This window comes from Pelmatolapia mariae, linkage group LG23, assembly GCF_036321145.2.
Source record: "Pelmatolapia mariae isolate MD_Pm_ZW linkage group LG23, Pm_UMD_F_2, whole genome shotgun sequence".
In the NCBI taxonomy this organism is placed as follows: domain Eukaryota; kingdom Metazoa; phylum Chordata; class Actinopteri; order Cichliformes; family Cichlidae; genus Pelmatolapia; species Pelmatolapia mariae.
In genome coordinates this window covers 48,455,516-48,473,415 of record NC_086246.1, presented here as the reverse complement: position 1 = coordinate 48,473,415, position 17,900 = coordinate 48,455,516, and the positions used below count along the sequence as shown (strand labels likewise).

At 38.0% G+C, this 17,900-nt stretch overlaps 1 protein-coding gene across 1 annotated transcript in view; it reads left to right on the top strand.

Moving 5' to 3' along the window:
• LOC134621288 (uncharacterized) overlaps positions 1-17,900 on the top strand; it is a 41,202-nt gene that overhangs the window by 4,377 nt on the left and 18,925 nt on the right. Inside the window, exons 6-28 of the mRNA XM_065469777.1 lie at positions 558-632; positions 877-981; positions 1,070-1,117; positions 3,010-3,084; positions 3,329-3,433; positions 3,522-3,569; positions 5,446-5,520; positions 5,765-5,869; positions 5,958-6,005; positions 7,864-7,938; positions 8,183-8,287; positions 8,397-8,423; positions 10,041-10,190; positions 10,370-10,507; positions 11,605-11,709; positions 11,798-11,845; positions 13,712-13,786; positions 14,031-14,135; positions 14,224-14,271; positions 15,885-16,034; positions 16,214-16,351; positions 17,459-17,563; positions 17,652-17,699. Coding sequence (XP_065325849.1) covers positions 558-632; positions 877-981; positions 1,070-1,117; positions 3,010-3,084; positions 3,329-3,433; positions 3,522-3,569; positions 5,446-5,520; positions 5,765-5,869; positions 5,958-6,005; positions 7,864-7,938; positions 8,183-8,287; positions 8,397-8,423; positions 10,041-10,190; positions 10,370-10,507; positions 11,605-11,709; positions 11,798-11,845; positions 13,712-13,786; positions 14,031-14,135; positions 14,224-14,271; positions 15,885-16,034; positions 16,214-16,351; positions 17,459-17,563; positions 17,652-17,699 — 2,001 coding nt within the window. The remainder of the gene's footprint in view (positions 1-557; positions 633-876; positions 982-1,069; positions 1,118-3,009; positions 3,085-3,328; positions 3,434-3,521; positions 3,570-5,445; positions 5,521-5,764; positions 5,870-5,957; positions 6,006-7,863; positions 7,939-8,182; positions 8,288-8,396; positions 8,424-10,040; positions 10,191-10,369; positions 10,508-11,604; positions 11,710-11,797; positions 11,846-13,711; positions 13,787-14,030; positions 14,136-14,223; positions 14,272-15,884; positions 16,035-16,213; positions 16,352-17,458; positions 17,564-17,651; positions 17,700-17,900) is intronic.

Genomic DNA, 17,900 nt, shown 5'->3' with positions numbered 1-17,900 from the left:
TATCAAACAATGAGAAACAAGTCAGTGTTCCTGTCAGAGTATTGTAACAGCTGATTCAGATATTATTATGGATTTATTTGAAAGACAAAGTCTGTATTTAATTTGGTTTAAAACATACATTTAGCCTCGTTCTATGATTAAAAAGGAAACTACTGCTGTAATAAAAGTTTTCTAGTCATATTTAAAGATGAAGCACTTGCTTAATCCTATGGGACACAAGAATCATAAATGTTTAGAGATCCAAAGTCTTAGGATGTTGTGAAAGTTAAACTGTTTTTATTTCGTTAGATGAAAGTTGCGTCACAAACCATCAGAATTAACCCCTTCACAAATCCTGAATGACAAAAAGGATAACCAGGTCGATGAACCGGAACCTGAGCTAAATGAAAACATCTCAACCAAGAACAACTCAGATAATCATTTTGGAGATGGCTAGTCAGAGCTTTTTGGAACATCACTGACTAGAACTTTACCAAATGGACCATCCCAGCCTTGCCGTAATGGTCTATTTGATTCACCTTTTATTGTTTATTTTATTTTTTATTTTCACTTGCTAGATACAGGACATGAATGTGTTCCTTTTGAGGACAGCGCACCGACGGAGAAGGAAAGCAAACCTAGTGAAGCTTCAGGTCAGTGCTTCTGTCCAAGTGTTACAGCACATAATTCAGATATTAGTCAAAAATCAGTTATATTATATACCCCACTTTGGAACATCATCAACCATGCTGGTTGATGTGATCGGAAGGATCGGAAGTCCTAGGCTGCTATGGAAGTTAAACTGTTTCTGAAACATCACTGATTAGAATTCTTTTTTGCTTCAGTCAGCTAACTTTCTGTGACTCCACAAACAAAACTGTGATTTCATTTTTACAGAGTTCAGTGAAGGAATAACACAGTCAGCAAATACAAATGAAGACGGATCCTGCGAGAACTTAGGTAGTGATCCGGCTCCTTGTCAGGAACAGACAGTTACAGCAGGTAAATTGTTCAACCGTTCAGAGTCAAGAGAACATTTTTTACCAAATGTTTCTACTAATCAAAAATTGCTTTGATCCTATTTAATCAGCCACCGCTTTATCATCTCAAGGTGTTGACTGCAGCGACACTATTCAAGGTAAAGAAGGAATATTAAAGAGACCACGTGTGGGATCTTGAATAGATATGACAGATTTCATGGGCATTTAACATAAATGAGTCACGTGCTTATTGCAGACAGGGATTCGTCTAAAAAAGTAGGGGTGGGTTTTTATAATCGATTTATTAATTAAAATCGATTCTGGCTTGGATAACGTGAAATCGATTCATTAAAATCCTGAATCGATTTTTTAATATAAATTTATTTTGCCCGAAATGCCAGAATCTCTGGTGAAACCTCACAAAATTTCAACAACCACCAAACAGCTAAGACAGTAAATGAGAGCAGGTACACGGCTTCTGCACAAAGACGTAAACACACAGCGCGGATCAGCATCAGAGAGATGTCGCCTTTCTCACCTGAGGGCACGGACACGGTCGGGGCTGAAAGCCGACAGCTCGCTGATTCTGATCTGTCGGCGGGTCCGCGCTTTGTGTTCACGCCCTTTTTGCGCTGATTCTAAAGCTGTTAGTTTGATCTCTCTCCAAACAATATTGACCGAACCAGCAGCAAAAGAAGATCCAAACTACGCTTCACATAAACATCGTCATGAATTCACTCTGACTTTTACTGTTTTGCTTCCACCACCATAAAATCACACTTCATGCAGAGCTCTCTCTCTCTCTCTCTCTGTTTTCTGCATTATTCGCTTGCTTGTTAAGTCTACCGTTGTTTACAGCGCTGTTGGCCGCTGTTTTTTTTCCTTTTACATACTTCCGAAAAGAAAACCTAATTTCTGCCGTTCAATACTGAACAAATTTAAACTTTTTTAAAATTATGCAAAATGCAAAACGCTTAGCTGTGTCTCTAATAAAACCGCTGTAACTTCAGAGGTAACGTTCATATGTTGATTAATGGTTTTCTTTCGTTTTTGATGTACTGCAGAATATTTTTATTAAATCCCAGGCCAGGAAAACCACCTTCATGTTTTTCTGTGTTTTATCTTCAGCTACTTTGACACAAAGGCATCTGCTGTGACGCTCACACCTTTGATAAAGTCTTGTGTGTGTCAGCTTCCTTTTTATAGATACAAAAATATGTAAATGTACTGATCTGATTTATAATATTTCTGACTGTCAAAATTTCCCAGATTCAAATCGAATTGAATCGAATTGAATCGAATCGTGGATCGAATCGATCTGGGACCTTGTGAATCAGAAACAAATCGATTCTAGAAATCAGTGACGATACCCAGCCCTATAAAAAAGAGGTGCTGCTTGTTGCAGAAGCACATTCTCCCAATAAGGACAGCACACAGACGGAGAAGAAAAGCAATCCTAGTCAAACTGATGGCAAACAATTGTTATCAGACAATGAGAAACAAGTCAGTGTTCCTGTCAGAGTATTGTAACAGCTGATTCAGATATTATTATGGATTTATTTGAAAGACAAAGTCTGTATTTAATTTGGTTTAAAACATACATTTAGCCTCGTTCTATGATTAAAAAGGAAACTACTGCTGTAATAAAAGTTTTCTAGTCATATTTAAAGATGAAGCACTTGCTTAATCCTATGGGACACAAGAATCATAAATGTTTAGAAATGTTTAGAGATCCAAAGTCTTAGGATGTTGTGAAAGTTAAACTGTTTTTATTTCGTTAGATGAAAGTTGCGTCACAAACCATCAGAATTAACCCCTTCACAAATCCCGAATGACAAAAAGGATAACCAGGTCGATGAACCGGAACCTGAGCTAAATGAAAACATCTCAACCAAGAACAACTCAGATAATCATTTTGGAGATGGCTAGTCAGAGCTTTTTGGAACATCACTGACTAGAACTTTACCAAATGGACCATCCCAGCCTTGCCGTAATGGTCTATTTGATTCACCTTTTATTGTTTATTTTATTTTTTATTTTCACTTGCTAGATACAGGACATGAATGTGTTCCTTTTGAGGACAGCGCACCGACGGAGGAGGAAAGCAAACCTAGTGAAGCTTCAGGTCAGTGCTTCTGTCCAAGTGTTACAGCACATAATTCAGATATTAGTCAAAAATCAGTTATATTATATACCCCACTTTGGAACATCATCAACCATGCTGGTTGATGTGATCGGAAGGATCGGAAGTCCTAGGCTGCTATGGAAGTTAAACTGTTTCTGAAACATCACTGATTAGAATTCTTTTTTGCTTCAGTCAGCTAACTTTCTGTGACTCCACAAACAAAACTGTGATTTCTTTTTTACAGAGTTCAGTGAAGGAATAACACAGTCAGCAAATACAAATGAAGACGGATCCTGCGAGAACTTAGGTAGTGATCCGGCTCCTTGTCAGGAACAGACAGTTACAGCAGGTAAATTGTTCAACCGTTCAGAGTCAAGAGAACATTTTTTACCAAATGTTTCTACTAATCAAAAATTGCTTTGATCCTATTTAATCAGCCACCGCTTTATCATCTCAAGGTGTTGACTGCAGCGACACTATTCAAGGTAAGGAAGGAATATTAAAGAGACCACGTGTGGGATCTTGAATAGATATGACAGATTTCATGGGCATTTAACATAAATGAGTCACGTGCTTATTGCAGACAGGGATTCGTCTAAAAAAGTAGGGGTGGGTTTTTATAATCGATTTATTAATTAAAATCGATTCTGGCTTGGATAACGTGAAATCGATTCATTAAAATCCTGAATCGATTTTTTAATATAAATTTATTTTGCCCGAAATGCCAGAATCTCTGGTGAAACCTCACAAAATTTCAACAACCACCAAACAGCTAAGACAGTAAATGAGAGCAGGTACACGGCTTCTGCACAAAGACGTAAACACACAGCGCGGATCAGCATCAGAGAGATGTCGCCTTTCTCACCTGAGGGCACGGACACGGTCGGGGCTGAAAGCCGACAGCTCGCTGATTCTGATCTGTCGGCGGGTCTGCGCTTTGTGTTCACGCCCTTTTTGCGCTGATTCTAAAGCTGTTAGTTTGATCTCTCTCCAAACAATATTGACCGAACCAGCAGCAAAAGAAGATCCAAACTACGCTTCACATAAACATCGTCATGAATTCACTCTGACTTTTACTGTTTTGCTTCCACCACCATAAAATCACACTTCATGCAGAGCTCTCTCTCTCTCTGTTTTCTGCATTATTCGCTTGCTTGTTAAGTCTACCGTTGTTTACAGCGCTGTTGGCCGCTGTTTTTTTTCCTTTTACATACTTCCGAAAAGAAAACCTAATTTCTGCCGTTCAATACTGAACAAATTTAAACTTTTTTAAAATTATGCAAAATGCAAAACGCTTAGCTGTGTCTCTAATAAAACCGCTGTAACTTCAGAGGTAACGTTCATATGTTGATTAATGGTTTTCTTTCGTTTTTGATGTACTGCAGAATATTTTTATTAAATCCCAGGCCAGGAAAACCACCTTCATGTTTTTCTGTGTTTTATCTTCAGCTACTTTGACACAAAGGCATCTGCTGTGACGCTCAGACCTTTGATAAAGTCTTGTGTGTGTCAGCTTCCTTTTTATAGATACAAAAATATGTAAATGTACTGATCTGATTTATAATATTTCTGACTGTCAAAATTTCCCAGATTCAAATCGAATTGAATCGAATCGTGGATCGAATCGATCTGGGACCTTGTGAATCGGAAACAAATCGATTCTAGAAATCAGTGACGATACCCAGCCCTATAAAAAAGAGGTGCTGCTTGTTGCAGAAGCACATTCTCCCAATAAGGACAGCACACAGACGGAGAAGAAAAGCAATCCTAGTCAAACTGATGGCAAACAATTGTTATCAAACAATGAGAAACAAGTCAGTGTTCCTGTCAGAGTATTGTAACAGCTGATTCAGATATTATTATGGATTTATTTGAAAGACAAAGTCTATATTTAATTTGGTTTAAAACATACATTTAGCCTCGTTCTATGATTAAAAAGGAAACTACTGCTGTAATAAAAGTTTTCTAGTCATATTTAAAGATGAAGCACTTGCTTAATCCTATGGGACACAAGAATCATAAATGTTTAGAAATGTTTAGAGATCCAAAGTCTTAGGATGTTGTGAAAGTTAAACTGTTTTTATTTCGTTAGATGAAAGTTGCGTCACAAACCATCAGAATTAACCCCTTCACAAATCCCGAATGACAAAAAGGATAACCAGGTCGATGAACCGGAACCTGAGCTAAATGAAAACATCTCAACCAAGAACAACTCAGATAATCAATTTGGAGATGGCTAGTCAGAGCTTTTTGGAACATCACTGACTAGAACTTTACCAAATGGACCATCCCAGCCTTGCCGTAATGGTCTATTTGATTCACCTTTTATTGTTTATTTTATTTTTTATTTTCACTTGCTAGATACAGGACATGAATGTGTTCCTTTTGAGGACAGCGCACCGACGGAGAAGGAAAGCAAACCTAGTGAAGCTTCAGGTCAGTGCTTCTGTCCAAGTGTTACAGCACATAATTCAGATATTAGTCAAAAATCAGTTATATTATATACCCCACTTTGGAACATCATCAACCATGCTGGTTGATGTGATCGGAAGGATCGGAAGTCCTAGGCTGCTATGGAAGTTAAACTGTTTCTGAAACATCACTGATTAGAATTCTTTTTTGCTTCAGTCAGCTAACTTTCTGTGACTCCACAAACAAAACTGTGATTTCATTTTTACAGAGTTCAGTGAAGGAATAACACAGTCAGCAAATACAAATGAAGACGGATCCTGCGAGAACTTAGGTAGTGATCCGGCTCCTTGTCAGGAACAGACAGTTACAGCAGGTAAATTGTTCAACCGTTCAGAGTCAAGAGAACATTTTTTACCAAATGTTTCTACTAATCAAAAATTGCTTTGATCCTATTTAATCAGCCACCGCTTTATCATCTCAAGGTGTTGACTGCAGCGACACTATTCAAGGTAAGGAAGGAATATTAAAGAGACCACGTGTGGGATCTTGAATAGATATGACAGATTTCATGGGCATTTAACATAAATGAGTCACGTGCTTATTGCAGACAGGGATTCGTCTAAAAAAGTAGGGGTGGGTTTTTATAATCGATTTATTAATTAAAATCGATTCTGGCTTGGATAACGTGAAATCGATTCATTAAAATCCTGAATCGATTTTTTAATATAAATTTATTTTGCCCGAAATGCCAGAATCTCTGGTGAAACCTCACAAAATTTCAACAACCACCAAACAGCTAAGACAGTAAATGAGAGCAGGTACACGGCTTCTGCACAAAGACGTAAACACACAGAATCAGAGAGATGTCGCCTTTCTCACCTGAGGGCACGGACACGGTCGGGGCTGAAAGCCGACAGCTCGCTGATTCTGATCTGTCGGCGGGTCTGCGCTTTGTGTTCACGCCCTTTTTGCGCTGATTCTAAAGCTGTTAGTTTGATCTCTCTCCAAACAATATTGACCGAACCAGCAGCAAAAGAAGATCCAAACTACGCTTCACATAAACATCGTCATGAATTCACTCTGACTTTTACTGTTTTGCTTCCACCACCATAAAATCACACTTCATGCAGAGCTCTCTCTCTCTCTCTGTTTTCTGCATTATTCGCTTGCTTGTTAAGTCTACCGTTGTTTACAGCGCTGTTGGCCGCTGTTTTTTTTCCTTTTACATACTTCCGAAAAGAAAACCTAATTTCTGCCGTTCAATACTGAACAAATTTAAACTTTTTTAAAATTATGCAAAATGCAAAACGCTTAGCTGTGTCTCTAATAAAACCGCTGTAACTTCAGAGGTAACGTTCATATGTTGATTAATGGTTTTCTTTCGTTTTTGATGTACTGCAGAATATTTTTATTAAATCCCAGGCCAGGAAAACCACCTTCATGTTTTTCTGTGTTTTATCTTCAGCTACTTTGACACAAAGGCATCTGCTGTGACGCTCACACCTTTGATAAAGTCTTGCATGTGTCAGCTTCCTTTTTATAGATACAAAAATATGTAAATGTACTGATCTGATTTATAATATTTCTGACTGTCAAAATTTCCCAGATTCAAATCGAATTGAATCGAATCGTGGATCGAATCGATCTGGGACCTTGTGAATCGGAAACAAATCGATTCTAGAAATCAGTGACGATACCCAGCCCTATAAAAAAGAGGTGCTGCTTGTTGCAGAAGCACATTCTCCCAATAAGGACAGCACACAGACGGAGAAGAAAAGCAATCCTAGTCAAACTGATGGCAAACAATTGTTATCAAACAATGAGAAACAAGTCAGTGTTCCTGTCAGAGTATTGTAACAGCTGATTCAGATATTATTATGGATTTATTTGAAAGACAAAGTCTGTATTTAATTTGGTTTAAAACATACATTTAGCCTCGTTCTATGATTAAAAAGGAAACTACTGCTGTAATAAAAGTTTTCTAGTCATATTTAAAGATGAAGCACTTGCTTAATCCTATGGGACACAAGAATCATAAATGTTTAGAGATCCAAAGTCTTAGGATGTTGTGAAAGTTAAACTGTTTTTATTTCGTTAGATGAAAGTTGCGTCACAAACCATCAGAATTAACCCCTTCACAAATCCTGAATGACAAAAAGGATAACCAGGTCGATGAACCGGAACCTGAGCTAAATGAAAACATCTCAACCAAGAACAACTCAGATAATCATTTTGGAGATGGCTAGTCAGAGCTTTTTGGAACATCACTGACTAGAACTTTACCAAATGGACCATCCCAGCCTTGCCGTAATGGTCTATTTGATTCACCTTTTATTGTTTATTTTATTTTTTATTTTCACTTGCTAGATACAGGACATGAATGTGTTCCTTTTGAGGACAGCGCACCGACGGAGAAGGAAAGCAAACCTAGTGAAGCTTCAGGTCAGTGCTTCTGTCCAAGTGTTACAGCACATAATTCAGATATTAGTCAAAAATCAGTTATATTATATACCCCACTTTGGAACATCATCAACCATGCTGGTTGATGTGATCGGAAGGATCGGAAGTCCTAGGCTGCTATGGAAGTTAAACTGTTTCTGAAACATCACTGATTAGAATTCTTTTTTGCTTCAGTCAGCTAACTTTCTGTGACTCCACAAACAAAACTGTGATTTCATTTTTACAGAGTTCAGTGAAGGAATAACACAGTCAGCAAATACAAATGAAGACGGATCCTGCGAGAACTTAGGTAGTGATCCGGCTCCTTGTCAGGAACAGACAGTTACAGCAGGTAAATTGTTCAACCGTTCAGAGTCAAGAGAACATTTTTTACCAAATGTTTCTACTAATCAAAAATTGCTTTGATCCTATTTAATCAGACACCGCTTTATCATCTCAAGGTGTTGACTGCAGCGACACTATTCAAGGTAAAGAAGGAATATTAAAGAGACCACGTGTGGGATCTTGAATAGATATGACAGATTTCATGGGCATTTAACATAAATGAGTCACGTGCTTATTGCAGACAGGGATTCGTCTAAAAAAGTAGGGGTGGGTTTTTATAATCGATTTATTAATTAAAATCGATTCTGGCTTGGATAACGTGAAATCGATTCATTAAAATCCTGAATCGATTTTTTAATATAAATTTATTTTGCCCGAAATGCCAGAATCTCTGGTGAAACCTCACAAAATTTCAACAACCACCAAACAGCTAAGACAGTAAATGAGAGCAGGTACACGGCTTCTGCACAAAGACGTAAACACACAGCGCGGATCAGCATCAGAGAGATGTCGCCTTTCTCACCTGAGGGCACGGACACGGTCGGGGCTGAAAGCCGACAGCTCGCTGATTCTGATCTGTCGGCGGGTCCGCGCTTTGTGTTCACGCCCTTTTTGCGCTGATTCTAAAGCTGTTAGTTTGATCTCTCTCCAAACAATATTGACCGAACCAGCAGCAAAAGAAGATCCAAACTACGCTTCACATAAACATCGTCATGAATTCACTCTGACTTTTACTGTTTTGCTTCCACCACCATAAAATCACACTTCATGCAGAGCTCTCTCTCTCTCTGTTTTCTGCATTATTCGCTTGCTTGTTAAGTCTACCGTTGTTTACAGCGCTGTTGGCCGCTGTTTTTTTTCCTTTTACATACTTCCGAAAAGAAAACCTAATTTCTGCCGTTCAATACTGAACAAATTTAAACTTTTTTAAAATTATGCAAAATGCAAAACGCTTAGCTGTGTCTCTAATAAAACCGCTGTAACTTCAGAGGTAACGTTCATATGTTGATTAATGGTTTTCTTTCGTTTTTGATGTACTGCAGAATATTTTTATTAAATCCCAGGCCAGGAAAACCACCTTCATGTTTTTCTGTGTTTTATCTTCAGCTACTTTGACACAAAGGCATCTGCTGTGACGCTCACACCTTTGATAAAGTCTTGTGTGTGTCAGCTTCCTTTTTATAGATACAAAAATATGTAAATGTACTGATCTGATTTATAATATTTCTGACTGTCAAAATTTCCCAGATTCAAATCGAATTGAATCGAATTGAATCGAATCGTGGATCGAATCGATCTGGGACCTTGTGAATCAGAAACAAATCGATTCTAGAAATCAGTGACGATACCCAGCCCTATAAAAAAGAGGTGCTGCTTGTTGCAGAAGCACATTCTCCCAATAAGGACAGCACACAGACGGAGAAGAAAAGCAATCCTAGTCAAACTGATGGCAAACAATTGTTATCAGACAATGAGAAACAAGTCAGTGTTCCTGTCAGAGTATTGTAACAGCTGATTCAGATATTATTATGGATTTATTTGAAAGACAAAGTCTGTATTTAATTTGGTTTAAAACATACATTTAGCCTCGTTCTATGATTAAAAAGGAAACTACTGCTGTAATAAAAGTTTTCTAGTCATATTTAAAGATGAAGCACTTGCTTAATCCTATGGGACACAAGAATCATAAATGTTTAGAAATGTTTAGAGATCCAAAGTCTTAGGATGTTGTGAAAGTGAAACTGTTTTTATTTCGTTAGATGAAAGTTGCGTCACAAAGAACGAACCATCAGAATTAACCCCTTCACAAATCCCGAATGACAAAAAGGATAACCAGGTCGATGAACCGGAACCTGAGCTAAATGAAAACATCTCAACCAAGAACAACTCAGATAATCATTTTGGAGATGGTGAGTCAGAACTTTTTGGAACATCACTGACTAGAATTTGTTCCTTAAACTTTTTGCTTCAGTCTGCCAACTTTCTATGACTCCATGAGCAAAACTAGGAGTGTGTAAGTTATTTTTCTCTTTTCTTTACCATGTTTTATTTGTATAAACTTGTTTTTCCCCTGTGAACAATTTTTCAGCTTCAGAAGAAAGACAGGACAAACCTGAGAGCACAACACAGCACACGCAGCAGTTAGATGACCGCAGTAATGATGTTGAAAACATCGGTCCTACCACCCCAGAGGCTAGTCAAACTGAAGAGCCACAAGTTACTAGCGGTAATCTTAGTACATTTGTTCTTTTGTTTTGTTTTTATATATATATATATATATATATATGTTATTTTTGTTATGAAGTACATGTTTAAATAACACTGGCCTTTCCTCCTTATTCCCCTCATTTTTCCTCCTTTCTTTTTTCTTCCAAGGAGGCAGACTTTATTGTTAAATAGCAATGACAGAGCTCTCCGGGCTTTCTGAAGGAGTTTTAAAACATTTCTTTGGACACTGGGTGCTTTTCAAGGGATGAGCCGCTGTTGTAACAGACTACAAAGAACTGATATTGAATTGTATTTTTAGGACCTTTGTTACTTTGCTAAAAACATATCATTTTTCCCCCAGAGCTCTTAAAAATGCTAAAGATGGGCATTTTGCACTAAAACAGGTGATTCCCAAAGAACTGTTGGGATCAAACTTGGCATACTCAGCATGGTGTGTAGTGTGTTCTTAAAAAACAGAGGAAGGTGAAGAAGTGGAAGACAAAAGAAGAAAAAGCAGGACTCTGTCTTCCTGTGTCCCAACAGATTCAGCTTTTCCTTTTGTTGCTGCTGGACCTAGAACAGATTTTCAATGATCAGGATGATTTTGATCCCTCAGCCATAAAAAGCTAATGGGGTATCATCGTCACCCTGCCGGGTGGGCGGGGCTAACACCCAAGGTTTTGAGTGTGATAAGTCGAGAATGAGGCGACATAGGATTTTGGAGTTCATACCATAGGTACATCTAATAAAACCTTGGATGAGTTTGAATCTCAGTGACCTCAACTTAAGGTCAAGGTCGGAGGTCAAGTTTTCTAAAAAATGTTGCAAATGAGATATCTCACCCAGGAGTTATTATGAGTTTTATTGTGCCAAGATTAAAAAGGGAATTACTGTTGCCCTGGGCTTTGTTAAAAAAATCTCCATTAAGGATGCTGCAGATGCCTGATCCAAGATGATTTTTGGGGCACAATAATGTTAAATATGTAGAGATTGGAAGTCCTAGGCTGCTACGGAAGTTAAACTATTTCTGAAACATCACTGATTAGAATTCTTTTTTGCTTCAGTCAGCTAACTTTCTGTGACTCCACAAACAAAACTGTGATTTCTTTTTTACAGAGTTCAGTGAAGGAATAACACAGTCAGCAAATACAAATGAAGACAGATCCTGCGAGAACTTAGGTAGTGATCCGGCTCCTTGTCAGGAACAGACAGTTACAGCAGGTAAATTGTTCAACCGTTCAGAGTCAAGAGAACTTTTGTTACTAAATGTTTCTACTAATCAAAAATTGCTTTGATCCTATTTAATCAGCCACCGCTTTATCATCTCAAGGTGTTGACTGCAGCGACACTATTCAAGGTAAAGAGGGAATATTAAAGAGACCACGTGTGGGATCTTGAATAGATATGACAGATTTCATGGGCATTTAACATAAATGAGTCACGTGCTTATTGCAGACAGGGATTCGTCTAAAAAAGTAGGGGTGGGTTTTTATAATCGATTTATTAATTAAAATCGATTCTGGCTTGGATAACGTGAAATCGATTCATTAAAATCCTGAATCGATTTTTTAATATAAATTTATTTTGCCCGAAATGCCAGAATCTCTGGTGAAACCTCACAAAATTTCAACAACCACCAAACAGCTAAGACAGTAAATGAGAGGAGGTACACGGCTTCTGCACAAAGACGTAAACACACAGAATCAGAGAGATGTCGCCTTTCTCACCTGAGGGCACGGACACGGTCGGGGCTGAAAGCCGACAGCTCGCTGATTCTGATCTGTCGGCGGGTCCGCGCTTTGTGTTCACGCCCTTTTTGCGCTGATTCTAAAGCTGTTAGTTTGATCTCTCTCCAAACAATATTGACCGAACCAGCAGCAAAAGAAGATCCAAACTACGCTTCACATAAACATCGTCATGAATTCACTCTGACTTTTACTGTTTTGCTTCCACCACCATAAAATCACACTTCATGCAGAGCTCTCTCTCTCTCTGTTTTCTGCATTATTCGCTTGCTTGTTAAGTCTACCGTTGTTTACAGCGCTGTTGGCCGCTGTTTTTTTTCCTTTTACATACTTCCGAAAAGAAAACCTAATTTCTGCCGTTCAATACTGAACAAATTTAAACTTTTTTAAAATTATGCAAAATGCAAAACGCTTAGCTGTGTCTCTAATAAAACCACTGTAACTTCAGAGGTAACGTTCATATGTTGATTAATGGTTTTCTTTCGTTTTTGATGTACTGCAGAATATTTTTATTAAATCCCAGGCCAGGAAAACCACCTTCATGTTTTTCTGTGTTTTATCTTCAGCTACTTTGACACAAAGGCATCTGCTGTGATGCTCACACCTTTGATAAAGTCTTGTGTGTGTCAGCTTCCTTTTTATAGATACAAAAATATGTAAATGTACTGATCTGATTTATAATATTTCTGACTGTCAAAATTTCCCAGAATCAAATCGAATTGAATCGAATCGTGGATCGAATCGATCTGGGACCTTGTGAATCGGAAACAAATCGATTCTAGAAATCAGTGACGATACCCAGCCCTATAAAAAAGAGGTGCTGCTTGTTGCAGAAGCACATTCTCCCAATAAGGACAGCACACAGACGGAGAAGAAAAGCAATCCTAGTCAAACTGATGGCAAACAATTGTTATCAAACAATGAGAAACAAGTCAGTGTTCCTGTCAGAGTATTGTAACAGCTGATTCAGATATTATTATGGATTTATTTGAAAGACAAAGTCTGTATTTAATTTGGTTTAAAACATACATTTAGCCTCGTTCTATGATTAAAAAGGAAACTACTGCTGTAATAAAAGTTTTCTAGTCATATTTAAAGATGAAGCACTTGCTTAATCCTATGGGACACAAGAATCATAAATGTTTAGAAATGTTTAGAGATCCAAAGTCTTAGGATGTTGTGAAAGTTAAACTGTTTTTATTTCGTTAGATGAAAGTTGCGTCACAAACCATCAGAATTAACCCCTTCACAAATCCCGAATGACAAAAAGGATAACCAGGTCGATGAACCGGAACCTGAGCTAAATGAAAACATCTCAACCAAGAACAACTCGGATAATCATTTTGGAGATGGCTAGTCAGAGCTTTTTGGAACATCACTGACTAGAACTTTACCAAATGGACCATCCCAGCCTTGCCGTAATGGTCTATTTGATTCACCTTTTATTGTTTATTTTATTTTTTATTTTCACTTGCTAGATACAGGACATGAATGTGTTCCTTTTGAGGACAGCGCACCGACGGAGGAGGAAAGCAAACCTAGTGAAGCTTCAGGTCAGTGCTTCTGTCCAAGTGTTACAGCACATAATTCAGATATTAGTCAAAAATCAGTTATATTATATACCCCACTTTGGAACATCATCAACCATGCTGGTTGATGTGATCGGAAGGATCGGAAGTCCTAGGCTGCTATGGAAGTTAAACTGTTTCTGAAACATCACTGATTAGAATTCTTTTTTGCTTCAGTCAGCTAACTTTCTGTGACTCCACAAACAAAACTGTGATTTCTTTTTTACAGAGTTCAGTGAAGGAATAACACAGTCAGCAAATACAAATGAAGACGGATCCTGCGAGAACTTAGGTAGTGATCCGGCTCCTTGTCAGGAACAGACAGTTACAGCAGGTAAATTGTTCAACCGTTCAGAGTCAAGAGAACATTTTTTACCAAATGTTTCTACTAATCAAAAATTGCTTTGATCCTATTTAATCAGCCACCGCTTTATCATCTCAAGGTGTTGACTGCAGCGACACTATTCAAGGTAAGGAAGGAATATTAAAGAGACCACGTGTGGGATCTTGAATAGATATGACAGATTTCATGGGCATTTAACATAAATGAGTCACGTGCTTATTGCAGACAGGGATTCGTCTAAAAAAGTAGGGGTGGGTTTTTATAATCGATTTATTAATTAAAATCGATTCTGGCTTGGATAACGTGAAATCGATTCATTAAAATCCTGAATCGATTTTTTAATATAAATTTATTTTGCCCGAAATGCCAGAATCTCTGGTGAAACCTCACAAAATTTCAACAACCACCAAACAGCTAAGACAGTAAATGAGAGCAGGTACACGGCTTCTGCACAAAGACGTAAACACACAGCGCGGATCAGCATCAGAGAGATGTCGCCTTTCTCACCTGAGGGCACGGACACGGTCGGGGCTGAAAGCCGACAGCTCGCTGATTCTGATCTGTCGGCGGGTCTGCGCTTTGTGTTCACGCCCTTTTTGCGCTGATTCTAAAGCTGTTAGTTTGATCTCTCTCCAAACAATATTGACCGAACCAGCAGCAAAAGAAGATCCAAACTACGCTTCACATAAACATCGTCATGAATTCACTCTGACTTTTACTGTTTTGCTTCCACCACCATAAAATCACACTTCATGCAGAGCTCTCTCTCTCTCTCTCTCTGTTTTCTGCATTATTCGCTTGCTTGTTAAGTCTACCGTTGTTTACAGCGCTGTTGGCCGCTGTTTTTTTTCCTTTTACATACTTCCGAAAAGAAAACCTAATTTCTGCCGTTCAATACTGAACAAATTTAAACTTTTTTAAAATTATGCAAAATGCAAAACGCTTAGCTGTGTCTCTAATAAAACCACTGTAACTTCAGAGGTAACGTTCATATGTTGATTAATGGTTTTCTTTCGTTTTTGATGTACTGCAGAATATTTTTATTAAATCCCAGGCCAGGAAAACCACCTTCATGTTTTTCTGTGTTTTATCTTCAGCTACTTTGACACAAAGGCATCTGCTGTGACGCTCACACCTTTGATAAAGTCTTGTGTGTGTCAGCTTCCTTTTTATAGATACAAAAATATGTAAATGTACTGATCTGATTTATAATATTTCTGACTGTCAAAATTTCCCAGATTCAAATCGAATTGAATCGAATCGTGGATCGAATCGATCTGGGACCTTGTGAATCAGAAACAAATCGATTCTAGAAATCAGTGACGATACCCAGCCCTATAAAAAAGAGGTGCTGCTTGTTGCAGAAGCACATTCTCCCAATAAGGACAGCACACAGACGGAGAAGAAAAGCAATCCTAGTCAAACTGATGGCAAACAATTGTTATCAGACAATGAGAAACAAGTCAGTGTTCCTGTCAGAGTATTGTAACAGCTGATTCAGATATCATTATGGATTTATTTGAAAGACAAAGTCTGTATTTAATTTGGTTTAAAACATACATTTAGCCTCGTTCTATGATTAAAAAGGAAACTACTGCTGTAATAAAAGTTTTCTAGTCATATTTAAAGATGAAGCACTTGCTTAATCCTATGGGACACAAGAATCATAAATGTTTAGAAATGTTTAGAGATCCAAAGTCTTAGGATGTTGTGAAAGTGAAACTGTTTTTATTTCGTTAGATGAAAGTTGCGTCACAAAGAACGAACCATCAGAATTAACCCCTTCACAAATCCCGAATGACAAAAAGGATAACCAGGTCGATGAACCGGAACCTGAGCTAAATGAAAACATCTCAACCAAGAACAACTCAGATAATCATTTTGGAGATGGTGAGTCAGAACTTTTTGGAACATCACTGACTAGAATTTGTTCCTTAAACTTTTTGCTTCAGTCTGCCAACTTTCTATGACTCCATGAGCAAAACTAGGAGTGTGTAAGTTATTTTTCTCTTTTCTTTACCATGTTTTATTTGTATAAACTTGTTTTTCCCCTGTGAACAATTTTTCAGCTTCAGAAGAAAGACAGGACAAACCTGAGAGCACAACACAGCACACGCAGCAGTTAGATGACCGCAGTAATGATGTTGAAAACATCGGTCCTACCACCCCAGAGGCTAGTCAAACTGAAGAGCCACAAGTTACTAGCGGTAATCTTAGTACATTTGTTCTTTTGTTTTGTTTTTATATATATATATATATATATATATATATATATATGTTATTTTTGTTATGAAGTACATGTTTAAATAACACTGGCCTTTCCTCCTTATTCCCCTCATTTTTCCTCCTTTCTTTTTTCTTCCAAGGAGGCAGACTTTATTGTTAAATAGCAATGACAGAGCTCTCCGGGCTTTCTGAAGGAGTTTTAAAACATTTCTTTGGACACTGGGTGCTTTTCAAGGGATGAGCCGCTGTTGTAACAGACTACAAAGAACTGATATTGAATTGTATTTTTAGGACCTTTGTTACTTTGCTAAAAACATATCATTTTTCCCCCAGAGCTCTTAAAAATGCTAAAGATGGGCATTTTGCACTAAAACAGGTGATTCCCAAAGAACTGTTGGGATCAAACTTGGCATACTCAGCATGGTGTGTAGTGTGTTCTTAAAAAACAGAGGAAGGTGAAGAAGTGGAAGACAAAAGAAGAAAAAGCAGGACTCTGTCTTCCTGTGTCCCAACAGATTCAGCTTTTCCTTTTGTTGCTGCTGGACCTAGAACAGATTTTCAATGATCAGGATGATTTTGATCCCTCAGCCATAAAAAGCTAATGGGGTATCATCGTCACCCTGCCGGGTGGGCGGGGCTAACACCCAAGGTTTTGAGTGTGATAAGTCGAGAATGAGGCGACATAGGATTTTGGAGTTCATACCATAGGTACATCTAATAAAACCTTGGATGAGTTTGAATCTCAGTGACCTCAACTTAAGGTCAAGGTCGGAGGTCAAGTTTTCTAAAAAATGTTGCAAATGAGATATCTCACCTAGGAGTTATTATGAGTTTTATTGTGCCAAGATTAAAAAGGGAATTACTGTTGCCCTGGGCTTTGTTAAAAAAATCTCCATTAAGGATGCTGCAGATGCCTGATCCAAGATGATTTTTGGGGCACAATAATGTTAAATATGTAGAGATTGGAAGTCCTAGGCTGCTACGGAAGTTAAACTATTTCTGAAACATCACTGATTAGAATTCTTTTTTGCTTCAGTCAGCTAACTTTCTGTGACTCCACAAACAAAACTGTGATTTCTTTTTTACAGAGTTCAGTGAAGGAATAACACAGTCAGCAAATACAAATGAAGACAGATCCTGCGAGAACTTAGGTAGTGATCCGGCTCCTTGTCAGGAACAGACAGTTACAGCAGGTAAATTGTTCAACCGTTCAGAGTCAAGAGAACTTTTGTTACTAAATGTTTCTACTAATCAAAAATTGCTTTGATCCTATTTAATCAGCCACCGCTTTATCATCTCAAGGTGTTGACTGCAGCGACACTATTCAAGGTAAAGAGGGAATATTAAAGAGACCACGTGTGGGATCTTGAATAGATATGACAGATTTCATGGGCATTTAACATAAATGAGTCACGTGCTTATTGCAGACAGGGATTCGTCTAAAAAAGTAGGGGTGGGTTTTTATAATCGATTTATTAATTAAAATCGATTCTGGCTTGGATAACGTGAAATCGATTCATTAAAATCCTG